Genomic DNA, 14,070 nt, shown 5'->3' with positions numbered 1-14,070 from the left:
AGCTCAGAGATGAGGGTGCATACACCTCCAGGTTATCCTACCAGTCCTTTCTTGACATGTATAGAAAATGGTAAATTAAATGTTTGGTGAAGGGTGGGGAAAAAAAAGGGTATAGCATCCAAAGAAGGAGTTGAATTCATTGCTTTACAAATCGAAAGTATAATGAAATTGACACTAAGAAAGCAACAAAGGAAAATAATTGGAGAATGCCCCGTGGCTTCCGAGAAAGATGGATGAAAACAGTATGTGAGAAGTTTGGGAATATGAGTTCACATGTCTCCAAACTGTCAGCAATGGAGTTCTTGCCACAGTGAGATATGGACCCTCTCTACTCGCCTCCTGATGCGCTTAATTGGGTTTTGTTTGAGGCAGCGAGCAGGTCGCCCCAGGGTTTTTAAAATAGGTGTAGCCTGCCATTGTGGTAATTATAGCACTGGTGAGAATAAAGTGACATCTCGGCTCAAAGATGTGTCACTTGTCTGCTCGATGATCGTTCAAGCAATGACTGTTCTGGTTTTGGTGGCACCGTAAAAGGCACAAGTGACTTTCGTACCCAACGCTGGGCGAATATTGTTATGATGCTTCATTTATTTATTTATTTATTTTTTTCCTCTCGACTAAGAACTTGCGAGGAACAAATATTTAACTTTCTTCTATTGGATTATAGCAACTCTGCAATGCCAACCACTCATTTACAGGCCAAAGCAGCAACATGAGTTATACCTTTTTTGATGTAGTTTCACCATCAATAGCCTGAAAGATCAGCAGTACACATAAAGATACAGGCATTTGTAGTGCTAGGTAGGTTAGAGAAAAGACAAGAAAGAGCCTATTTGTAGGCCATTCTCTGACTTGCCTGTCCCCACAAATGCCAACTGTTTTTTTTTTTTTTAAACCCATCGTTGGTGTATGCTAAGTACTTCCTGACGTAAACCCTTATCAGTGTACAGGTTCTATAATAAGAACTTTGACCTATGCGAAGAAAAAGAAAAAAAAAGAAAAAAAAAAAGCTAATGTGACATTGAAAGAACAACGGTGCCTGCAAGTGAAAGCAGGCAGACAGGACGGTAGATTAACATTCCCACTGAAGGACAGCGTACTTTGGAATGCAGTGGCTTGCTTACACAGCAGCAAGCAAAATCCATGGGAATTAGGCCAAAAGGACTAACACCACACCACGACATAGCACTACCACTAATAGCCATCCATTTCCAACATCAATAGGAAATGATAAGAAAGGTGATAAAGTTCAACACAATGAAAGGAATGTTGAAGCAGATCATTTTGTTTGGTGTTCTCAACTAAGCGTTTGTATCATGATGCCTGTGACAGGTGCAAGTCCCGTGTAATATTTTTTTCAATCGTTTCCTAATGTCCGTATCGTTTGAGATTCATCGTCATCGAGTATGTGCGTGCACACGAGCAACAACTAGAGTTGAAATTATAGCTTCGTAATCCAAATTGTTGAAATATAATCAGTGAATCATTTCAAGATTGTGAAAAATTGTGGAGGAATGGGGGTGGAGGAGACATCTTCAGTAAAAAATTTCATACTTGTCTTTCTTTCTCCTTTACAGACCAATTTGGCACCATAAACAAAAATTAGAGCTTAGACAATGGTTGCACCTTCAATGAAGGGTATCTCAATGGATTGTGACAAACTACTGCTTACTCTGGGTCTCTTCTGCAAACACTAACCCCACCCTCTTACCTCAACTTTCCCACCCCCTCCCATATTTCCTGGCCCTGTCGTGGTGGCTTGTAATTGGCAGCAATAAGCGGGCGGCAGAGAACGCCTTTTCAGGCCAACGCACTCTCACGACAAGCAGGCAACCAGAGAGGGCAGTTTATGAAAAGCTGTTGTCACTCAAAGACACTGTGGCCCTGCAGTGACTCAAATAGAATTCACGTAGCTTCAAGGGGTACAGCGATCCACTACAGCTATGCGTGGGGCAGAGTACCAGAGGAGAATGCAACTGAAGGAGTAGAGGAGGCGGAAGTGGGAAAGAAATAAAAGGAATCGAGTAGCTGAGGGTTGTCATTAAAAAGTATCAAAATAATTTCAATTTGGCCACATGGCAACAAGGAATGGTGCAGGACACAATGTGTTATTGTGTCAAGTCAGGAATCTCAGGGAAACAAATACCACCGTTGTAACAGCCCAAGTTCCCAGGGGAACTTTGCAAACGTTTTTGTCACGAACCAGATTTCTGAATTGAAAGCCAGCACTATGGAAGTGAGATTCTCGTTCCGAATTCCAAAGCCAAGAAGGGCAAGAAAAATAAAGTTTGCCATTCTGAGTCAGAGCCGTCCATACAGAGTAACAATTGTGCCATTTGGAATTTGGCAAATCCGGTCAATGATTTCATTTGAATAACGGCGTCAGGTAAGAACTATCCAGGAGTTAAAAACACATTTTCAGACCGACACGGAGGGAGAGGTTTTATGCAGGCAGCCATACAAACGGAACCATTCATCACAAAAGATGCTGCAGATGTGCAGGGAGACTCGTGTTCTTGTTTTTGTAGTCTCAAGTACCCCAATAAACCTTGGCTGCACCCAATGCGATGTCACAGCTGACAATAACTTGTGCTCGGTTTAACACCGAGATGATATAATACACAGAGCGTGCTGGTATATTTAGCCAATCCATTGATCATGGTGACAAAATCATGACATAGGTATTAAATATTCAAAATAGCAAATTCAACAAAGGAAGGAAATGAGGGCCAGAACGAAAGTAATGCTTCTCATTTTTTATCTTCACCACCGAAGGTGTACGAAGGTTATGCATTCACCCGTATGGGATTATGTCTGTTTTTTTCTGTGAGCATGATATCTCAAATAGTTGTGGAGAGTTTAGGACAAAACTTGGTGGATGAGTTGGGCAGGTGAGAACAACAAGCTGATTAGATTTTGGTTAAGGTCCAGATGCAGAACCAGCCTATCATTGGAGTACAAAATGTAAACTTTGTGTCATTTGTGAAATACAAAAATGTGTTATTCTGATCTTATTTGGTAGGTTTCTTGACATTTCATCCCTCCGTTTTTACTCCTTTTTTTTTCTTGTTTCTGCATTTTTTTAAAGTAATAAAATGCTTAATGTTTTATATATTTTGTTATTTTGGTATGGATCAAATCCATCTGTTATTATGTTTGGCTTATGGTACATTCTCCCCCTCGACGCCTCAATCCTGGCTTTTCGTTCAGTCCACTATGTGGATTACCACATATGCGGAAATGTCAATGCGAATATTGTTTTAAAACAAATAATAAAATGCTGAATGTGATATATATATATTTTGTTATTTTGGTATGGATTAAATCCATCGATGTCATTAAATTGTTTTAATACTTGTTTCAGTTGATTTGGGGGATGCTTTGGATATGTATCGCTTTTGGAATGGAACTGTCCATCTTCCCCCTCCCAAAATCTTGGCCTGGTTTGGTTGAGTCCACATTTACATTCCATTAATTTTTTTTTATAATAAAACATTTAATGTTTCATGTAATTTAAATTTTTTGGTTTCGTGCACAAGCACACAGACAAAGTAACTTCTGCACGTTGGAATCAACATCATGGTTTCAGCAGTTATTGAGATAGGTCGGGATAAAGATTTACATTGTTTTTAGTGGGGAAGAAGCAGACATACAAATTGGCGTTCAGCGATCTCTCATTGTGGTACTTTAGTGATGTATTTTGGCATCTTTTTAAATCTTGGTAGTTCAGAAAATGCTCGAGAATAAAAGTTATGGCTATTAAATGCTTACGACTTCATTCTGTGGTAGTTTCTGAGTATATCATTGTGTGCACATTTTAATGGGCAGCCATTTTTTTTTTCACGTATCATCCCTCTCTGTGGAGTACGACCGTACTTCCTGGTTAAATGTTTGAATTTCTGCTCTGAACTGTTATACAATGCATGATTTTTCAACTACTAGTATATAATACTGGGTTAGCATTTTTGTCACCACCATTTAAGCACTTAATTCCTGATGTTGAGTGTCCAGGATAAAATACACACTCTGCCATTAAAAAAAAAAACCTGACCACATTGATTTGATTAAATGTATGTATGTGTATGTATGTACGTACGTACGTACACACACACACACACACCATTGTCTCCATGTCCTTTTTCTAAATGATTTAGGAAAAGGACATGAGACATCAATGTACTTTCTAAAAATGTGATGTGTGTAAGGTCTTCCATGAACCTTAGATTGCTGTTACAAAGAGAATGCATCCCTTCTCTGTATCTCATAGAAAACACAAAAAATTCAGAGCCTTGCTGAGATATGTAAATTTCAGTCGATTGGAAAACTGGTGCAGACTAATTGACTGACTGACTGACACACAGACCGCTTCGGCAATGTGTGTGGCTCAGGGAAAAGAATGAACAATCCCTGAGAATAGTGGTTCTGAAGTATTTGACAAGCAACCCTTTTCAACAAATTGCAGGTTAAAAATTCAGATTAGATTTTAAAAAAAGCTTTCATAACTTCACATTATATTTTAAAAGTAAAATTGGTGATGCTATTTTCATTGCTGCATGAAACAGTGTACATGTGATAGGATTACCCCGCACACACACGAAGTGAAAAGTGGGGTAAAGCAATTGGTTAACTTCTGTCTGTCCTGTTTACAAACCTCCCTTTCTGATCGAGTATCTTGATTTCAATGTAATTTTATATTTTGAACATGAATTGTAAAACAAACTGTAGTTTTACAGTACTTTGGCTCTGAATTCTTCCTGATCGCACGTGCACAGAGAGGAGTGAGATAATGTTTTTACTCCGTCTGCTTGTCTGGCAATCACACAAAATTAACCAGAGAGTTGGTGTCAAAGCCACCCAATGCTCGCCTGTTTATACATTTATCGTTTTTAAAAGACTAGTCTAATAATATTTTTTTTAAAGCATTGCAGTGAAGTCTGATCCAAATAATTTTAAAGCAATATATGTATTTGTATATTGTAATCAGTAAAAAATAGTGGTAGATAAAAACATTAGAAAGGAATTAACTTGCACCAAAAGCTTTAACATTTTCACGCTCATGCTCACGCTGACACTCCTGCCGGGGGTATCGCTATAGCTCTCTGTTCTTCGAACAGGCGAGCTAAAAATAATTCCAAACAGGAAACTGTTTTAAGGACATCATAAAAGACACAAACAACAGGCACAAATAACTAACATGACATGTTAAATAAGGTGGTGTAAAAGATGCTGCTGCAACGACGGTGAACTTTTGGAATTTGTTTTTTTCTACCACCTTTAAAATAATTATTTCATTTCAATTGAATTATATACTTGAACACTGTGGAACACAAATCACCCTTTTTGCACTTTCAAAAACCTTTCATTTGGCAGTACTTGGGAGAAATATCTATGTGACATTTTATGTCATCGCGACTGATCAAAATTTTCCGCTTGAGAGCCCGCCCATGTCCTTACATCTCAAGACAGCGTGGGGTAAGGTGTGATATGAACTCTCTAGTTTCATAAGCAGTCTGCTTGAAAATATATCAGTTGAAATGTCCTCATAAAATTATGTTACAAATGCATAACAAAGAAATAGCATTATTTAATTTTTCACGTAAAATAAAATGCGAAACGTGACCCCTTTCACACAAGCCACTGAGAGTGACCCACTTAGAGAGATTAAAAACACAGTTATAATGTAGCATATTTATTTTAAATGCGAAAATTATATCCCTATTTCATTGCTGTATAAAACTGCATGCACATGACGTAATCTTTAAACACCTTGGAATGAAGGATAAAGATTACAGTAGATCTACGAGTGGACAAACCCTCAGCAACAGATGTGGATAATTCTGATATCATCCACATTCAAGGTGGAAAATAAACTTGTGGTTAATTTACCAACTTTGTCAAACTGTGGCAAAGGCCAATCAAGCACATAGGCCTTCCAGCACTAAAGCCACAGGTGGTGCGGATAAACAGACCCTGAGGAATGTCGCAGCTAACTTGAACATAATCGATGTAATTCCACATACAAAACAAGTTTTCATTCAATTATACATAAGCTTGACAGTTCAATTGGACAACTTTGTCAAACTGTGACGTGAAGGCCGCCTGGGAATGCCAGTCAAGCTTGTGGTCTGATGCGTGCGACAAATGCTGAAAATGTGATCTTAGAACACAATTTGCTGTGGAGGGTAAATGCTGCACATCATCTGTGCATTCATTATTCACTTATTGTGGTTAAAGTTGACAAATTTGTTCAAATTTTATTTTGAAAAACAAAACAAAACCACACGCACACACACACACACACACACACACACACACACACACACACACACACACGCACACACACACACACACACACACACACACACACACACACACACACACACACATTAACTGCAGAGGATGTCAATTATGTTAGAACTGAAAATGGATGGTCTATATTAAAGTGGATTTGCATGCAGATTCACATTGTGACAGAGACCGATAACTAGAAGGGCACTCGCTAGAGCGCATACCTTCACCAAAATCTAATCAGTTCGTCCTTATCAAACACCCAACCTGTCGACAAAATTTCATCCAGATTCGTCCACAACTTTTTGAGATATTCTGCACACAAACAAACAAATGAAATTGCTCGTTGAGCAAGGAATTGCCGGAATAACTTTGTCATATCTCCATGATCTCTGAAAAAACAAAAACCTGGAGTTTCATCTTTCAAGGTAACCAGATTTGCCTTGACCTTGTGACTTCAAATGGTGATAAGCTATGCATGCGCGAGATCAAACCTAGTTTGAAGTTGATACGACTATTTTTGAGTACATTATGACAAAAAAACGATTCACGGTTTATAGTCGACCTTGGCATTGATTGAAGGTCAACCAAACGTAACACATCAGTAGCCAGTGCCATTGCCTACATGGGTGCAAATATTGGTGAACAAATCTGCACAATTGTGGACACTGTTAAACATTTTTAAAAATCTGAAAATTTGCATTTGTTTGTCATTAGGGAACTTTGTTGCCATGGTAACCGGAAGTGGTTGAACCAAATTTTGTCATTTTTGGCAAATAATAGGACACTCATACCAAGATACCACATGCCAAATTGGAAGTCAATCGGGATCGAAATGACGTTTTTATCACAATTTGAAAGTTTTGACCCGACCCCCGACATTCGACCCCGGACCGCTAAGTAGGGTGTTGGTGTGACACCCCAATGAGACAAGTGGTTGGATGCAGTATTGGAAGTTGCACATTTTGGATTTGGTTTGAAGTTGATAAGACCATTTTAGCGGACGTTATTGCGAAAATAAGAATTTCGGTTTCTCGGTGACATTGACCTTGACCTTTGACCAAGATTCACCAAAAACGACAAGTGTCTAAGTTGGACCATGGCCGACGTCTGTACACAGTTTATTCATGATCGCTGAAACGGTGTGGCTGCTACAGGGTAAACAAACACAAACAAACAGACAGACAGACACACACACAGAATGACACACACAACAGACCAACATAATTGCCGAAATTCGAAGGATTCCGGCAATTAACAAACAGACAGACAGAAAGGGGTGAAAACATCACCTCCTTCACCTTCGGTGGTGGAGGTAAAAATGGCCTCTCCAATGTCTCCATCCATCCAGGAACCAGCGAGATGAACAAAGGTATATATTAGCTCTTCCAAACAAGTTAAAAAATTGTAATTGTTGAGGTTATTTGGCAGAAGTAAGTGAATCCCAAATACAAATTCATTACAAAACACAATTAAAAGTACCTTCACATTGTATACAGAAGATAGGTGTGAAGTAGGTCGTGATATGGATGAAGACTACTTCATGACACAGCAATTCTTGAGAAAGGTATGCACATTACACCATCATAACTCTCAACAACAGCTTGAAATTTCATCAGTGAAAAAAAAAATATATATATATATATATATATATATATATATATATATATATATATATATATATATATATATATATATATATATATATCCTCTGCACTTTAGGCTGATTGACATAGTCTTGATTTGTAAAACATTGCAACCTATTTTGCAATGTTCCATTCCATTCTTCGTACGTTGAACTTTTATTCTCAACATTTTGCTCTTCCACAAGACTCAATAACATACCTACAGATGTATAAAACCAAAAATGGAACTGGAGGAGCTCTTCCACCACAAATAAACAAGCACAAGTGTTTCATAAAAAAAATAAAAAATCCCTATTAAAATTATGTGAAATATTTATTTTTTAACACCAAATTTTTTTGATTGCGAGTTTGTATGAAGCATCGTTTGGAGCAAAAACTACAAACATCAGTCATACTGTTAATTTTGAAGATGACACGAACAATTGAACAAAGGATTTTTATTATGGAGTCTTACTTTGCCACAAAGTCATTTAAACAGATTCAGAATGAAGTTTGAGACCAGATTAGCCCTAGATAAGTCTGCTATTTTTCAAATTGATAAAGAGGTTTAAGTCCCACTGGACGGTATAAAATCATAATTGCTCAAAGTCTGGTCGCCAGAGGACTGCAAGATCACGAGAATACATTGAAGTGATCCATGAAGCAATTTTGAGGAGCCCCAGGAAATTTCCGCGTCGTCGATCTCAAGAATTGAACGTATATCTTTATGAAATACACAAATAATTCTGAAGCAAGAACTAAACTTGTACCAGTATCACATACAAGCAAAGCAAAAACTAACAGACAATGATAAACAACTTGGTGTTGAATCCTTTGAAACTTTGAAAATCCAAATTTTCTGAGTAATGTGTGGTTTTCTGACGAGGCTCACTTTCTTTCAAGTGGTTGTGTTAACTCTAAAACCAGGTTTTGGGGTTTTAATTCTCCTGATGAAGTTCGAGAAAGGCCGTTGCACAGCCAGAAATGCACTACATGGGTTGCCATAAGAAAATCCGGCATCATTGAGCCTTTCTGGTTTCAACATGAAGAAGGGAAATCGGTAACCGTAACCACTGAATGGTACTTGATCATTATGCAGAAATTCTGGGTTGCATTTTTTTTATTTGTATACCTCGTCGAGACTCATATGAGAGCTAACACATAAAGCACAACAAGGGGGGGGGGCAGGAGACAAGAGGGGTGGGAGAGGGAAGGACAAAACAGTGGGGAGCAGAGACATTAGGAGATCTGTGGAAGGGAGAGGGATGGGACAGGGAACATGGGGAATACAAGATGGACATTATAGGGACTTTCAGGAAGGAAAGCAGGGAATTTGAAGGAGGTGGGGTTGGGTTGGATTATCGGGGGTAGAAAAGATCATGCTTTTAGATGGGGGAAGATAAGAGGTGGTGGTGAACAGTTGTTTTGAAGGCCTGGAGGGAAGAATGGGATTGAAGAGAGTGTGGGAGTTTATTCAAAAGGAGGGAAAAAGAGGAATAAAAGAGTGAAGGTGAGCAGTGATTCGTGATTTTGGTAGTCTTACCAGAAGGGGGTTGCTGGCGGACCTTGAGCACCCTGCAGAAATATGGGAGGGGGGGGGACATATTGCACACAGAGCAAAGGGGGAGGGGCGGAGGGGGCGAGACCGGAGAGGAGACGGAAGAAGACAGAAAGACCACTGACCTGCCTGTGGTGAGAGAGTGAGAGGCCCAAAGACTCAGCCTCACCGTGGGAGATACCGATGATTCGAAATTCCTTGGTATCCACAGCGTGAAGCTGAGAAAGGTGAGAGACGGGAGCACCAGCCCAGAGGGGAGAGCAGTACTCCATCAGGCTGCGGACGAAATCTTTTATGTAGTCAGGAGCTCAGGTAGGCCGAGGAAGGACTTTTCTCAACGGAGGATTCCCAGTCGGCGACTGACTTTGGAAGCCAGCTTGGAAATGTGGCTTTCCCAGGAAAGATCATGGCAGAGGGTGAGACCCAGAAGCTTGAAAGAAAAGTGGTGGGGGGGGGGGGGTTCCAAACGGTCCTTTTGGAGAGACATAGTGAGAGTGTGAGATTTGTCAGGATTGATAAATATGTTCCACGTGTTGGACCAGTTTGTCATTTTATCCAGATCTGCAGTGAGCGAAGAAACTCCTGCTTGCCGGTATGAGGGATGATAGATGGTACGGCGGAGGGTGGAGTCATCAGCGAAGGGATAAAGAGGATTTTCCAGAGAGTCGGAGAGATCATTGCAGAAAACCAGAAAAAGAACAGGGCCCAGAACACTGCCTTGAGGAACTCCAGCCTGGACAGGAAGAGGGGATGAGAGAACTCCACTTCGGGCCACACATTGGCTGTGACAGGAGAGGAAGTCTGCGAGCTTCAATACCATAAGAAGAGAGTTTTGTGAGCAGGGCAGGGTGCCAGTCCAAGTCAAAGGCACGCGATATGTCGAGGGATCTGGCTCTGATGTCATGTTGGCATTGAGGACCTCCATCCATTATTGGGAGAGCAGAAGCAGCATATCCAGGGTCGAGTGACCTGGTCTGAAACCAAATCGATGATCGGAAATCGGGGCCTTCGCTCCGATTTCCGATCTTCCGGTTCCAGAGTTTTGATTAGCAAGGAAGCACCACCTCGACAGGTTTCAGCAAGATGGTGCCACACCTCACAGTTCCAACAGATCAATACAATAGCTCCAACAGAAATTCAGTGAGTTGATCATCTAGAGGACAAAATGTTGAATGGGAGCCCCCATTCTCTGGACCTCAACCCACCTGATGTCTATACGTGTGGTTACCTGAAGGTTAGAGTGTACCAGGGGAGGCATCAGACTATTGACGACCTCAAAAATGCAACTTCCACAAACATCAAAGCTATTCAGGTTCAGGAACGCAGCCGAGTTATCGACAACTTTTCCAGGAGGATCCATCCACAACTTTACTGAAATCACTGCTTTCATTTTTGTGTGTTACTTTATTCTACATATTACAAAGATTATTATGTTTAAGTTTCATGTTGTTTCAAAGGAAAAATTAAGAAAGTTTAAAAACAACTTGGGGTTGCATTTTTAATGAAACACCCTGTACATAATAATACATAAGTAGTTTTCCCAAGTAACCTCACGCAAACACAATTGAGGCGACTGTGATCGACTCGAGCAATATTTATGACAAAAGGGAAGATGATTCCCCCATGATTCCATCCCTTTCCCAAAGGCTAGGAAAACCAAACAAACAGTTTGATCAACATAAGCAAAATAAAACAACCTATTTTCAACCAGGCCAGCTTTTATGATTTTCACAAGGTTATGACAACCAAAACTATGCTGTGGTTTTGTTGGTGATTATAAGCACTGAAGACAAAATAATTGGTCACATTGTTGCTTATTTGGTCACAAAATAAAAGATGGTAAAAATCACATGACTTCAATTACAGCTTTGATTCTATCGGATGAAAGGGGTCAACTAGTTTAAATAAGGCGATTTTTGCATTCTATCCCTTCAACACTTGGTTTTAACTCGACCGAGTTGTATTTTCATACTTGTGAGCTAATGGGACAAATCAATTTTGCCAAAGGCCGATTGCAAAATAGTGTAAAGCACAAACGTAGAGGACTTACTTGCACACTTGTAACCTTGTGCATCCAGTCCTTTCTCTTGTGGAAGCAACAGCAAGAGGCTGAGAAAGGTAGTTGTGACGGAGGCTGCACTCACAATTTTGCAAGTCCTGTATTGTCCATGACACGACACCACGTGATGGCACGTGGTTTCACCACCCGCTCTGTCGACTCCACCGCTTTCACCATTCACCAACCCTAACGGCAACTCCGGTTCTGGTGGGCTGCGCTCGTGAAGCAAAGTACGCATGGTATCCATCCAATGCTCCGCTTCATGCTGCCTTGAAGCCCTCAAGTACAATGTGTCGTGGGTGAGCTCCACATTGAAACACCCGAGTGGGTGTTGGTTGATGTCTGGAAGGACCGCCCGAAGGTCCGTGATGGCATACGAACAGAGTGGAGGGCCTCCTACCCCTGCAAGTGTGTAGTATTCAAGTACTGTTGGTGTAAGACAGAAGTAGAAAGTGCGCCAAACACCACTGGCAGTCATGCGCTGGAGAACGCCATGAACAAGTGCTTCTGAAAATGCTTCAGGGGGCCAATGAATGGACGTTGGCTGCTGGGGCCACTGCTCCACCGCATGGGCCTCTCCAAGCTCGGGCACAGACCTCTGGCCAGCCAATGCCTCTCCAAGGCGCTCCAGCCAGTCATCAGCCTGCTCCTCAGATGGAGCACGCAGATGAAGACGTGCACCACCGGAAAAGGTCACCTCAAAGGAGCAATGACCACCTACCCCCGTTGGAAACAGGCTAAAACTACTGCTGCGGGTCATGCCCTGCACACCAAAGGGAGGGAAGAGGGGTAAGAGAATAATTAAGCTCTAAATTTGAAGCATTGCTGCCCTCAAGTGGTTGTAATTAGCATTATTGCTTTGGTGATGAAGTGAATACCTGAAAAGCAGACACTAAATATGCAACTGCAAGATGTAATAAAATTACATAACAAGTAAACATTCACTGTAAAAACAATGTAATGTTAAATACTGGATTACTTCCAAAGCTTATGGTTTCAAAGTTGATTTATGCTTCTGGTGGGGCAACTTAGCTAAATATAGCATAACAATTGTGCATTTTGTGAGGAAAGCACCAAATTTGGCACACTAATAGCCCATCATATTATGAACAGATTTGGATATTGGGCCATCTCAAAATTTTTGATGGCAGTGGAAAATGGCTGCCACAGCCATCAGCGGCTGAATTTGAGATGGCCCAATATCCAAATCTGTTCATAATATGATAGGCTACTCGTGCGCCAAATTTGGTGCTTTCCTCACAAAATGCACAATTGTTATGCTAAGTTGCCCCACTTTTCTGGAAACAGCACGAGTCAAATTATAACTGTGATCAAATGCTATTGTAAGATCGTCAATAGAAACTCAGCTAAATCCCCTTTCAAGTACGATTCGCCTGCCAAATGTTGTCTGGCCTACATGTAGAATCAGTACCGTGGGCATCGATCGGTGGGGGAGGGACGTGTCCTCCCCTACCTTTTGGAGGAGGGGGACTGCATATTGATTGTCCCCCCCCCTCCCTCCAACTTTTTGGGGTGAAAAACAAAAAAATGTTTATACTGTACTCACCAAAGGATGACCAAGCAGTTTTCCTTGATTTAATGAATTTTATGAAAAGTTTGAATGAGCGATAAATTGCCTCATGAGTGGAATATTAATTGATTCTCTGCTTTTTGGGACCGTTGGTTACCCGAATTTCGTATGGCCCAAACAATTAATTATATTCACCACAACTGATCCACATCGCGTACAGCTCCAGAGCACGTGTGGACCGGCACTTGAGAGAGCTATTGACAACACTTGAGGATTTCAAGTCTAATATCATCATCATCATCATCATCACACCAAAATACACAATTTGGTGTCTGCCTATAGTAGTCAATGCACTTGGTCATCAGTTATACAATTTCAACCAAACGTATTAGGGGAATAAGGGTCCATCATAACCCATAAGACAAAAATTGTCACGATTTGATCTGCCACGTTCTACCACCAAGCCTTCTTCCTTCCATATTTCAGTTTTTCCTTCCTGAGAGTTTCTTTCTGAATCCACATTGTCCACCCCATGCATCCTCCCCTACAACTCATTCCTCCCCAGACAAATTGTTCTGTCCAAGTTTCCTTCAACTAAGCTGTTAGTGCCCCTTCCCCTAACCCCTCAATCTCTGGACTGTTCCTTTTGTCCTGCTGTGTCCTGATCTGTTCAGTGTTCTCGCTCTTCCATGAGCCTCAACTCTGTATGCAAAAAAGAATTTTTTTTTGCAAAAGATCCGGAGGAATTCTGATGTTTTATTGACTTTTTCTGTCTTTGAAAAAACGTTCGCAGCTTGGAGTGTTGTTAGCGATGTACAACTGCTCTTCTCACCAATTGCTCACTGAATTGGACTTTTAGGTCATTGTTCCCAGGTTGTTATATTGTTCTTCTTCCTTTCTTGCCAACTTACGATTTTTTTGTTATTCCTATTCCTTTATTTTTTTTTGAATGTACAGAACAAAAAATAAAGTTGACCTCCCCCATCCCCAATCCTCTCAAACCCACAAA

General features: G+C 40.7%; 1 protein-coding gene across 14 annotated transcripts in view; it reads right to left on the bottom strand.

Moving 5' to 3' along the window:
• The window catches only part of LOC147021833 (putative pleckstrin homology domain-containing family M member 1P), a 126,523-nt gene that overhangs the window by 87,755 nt on the left and 24,698 nt on the right, over nt 1–14,070 (bottom strand). For all 14 annotated transcript variants that reach the window (XM_085892226.1, XM_085892228.1, XM_085892218.1 and 11 more), the window contains one exon: nt 11,522–12,293. In XM_085892226.1, the coding sequence (XP_085748352.1) occupies nt 11,522–12,293 (772 nt within the window). The remainder of the gene's footprint in view (nt 1–11,521; nt 12,294–14,070) is intronic.

The sequence above is a fragment of the Eptatretus burgeri genome, chromosome 8, assembly GCF_056783735.1.
Source record: "Eptatretus burgeri isolate ZD-2024b chromosome 8, Ebu_testis_v1, whole genome shotgun sequence".
Lineage (NCBI taxonomy): Eukaryota > Metazoa > Chordata > Myxini > Myxiniformes > Myxinidae > Eptatretus > Eptatretus burgeri.
Note: the sequence above shows the minus strand (reverse complement) of the source record. Positions and strands in the feature narration are given on the sequence as shown.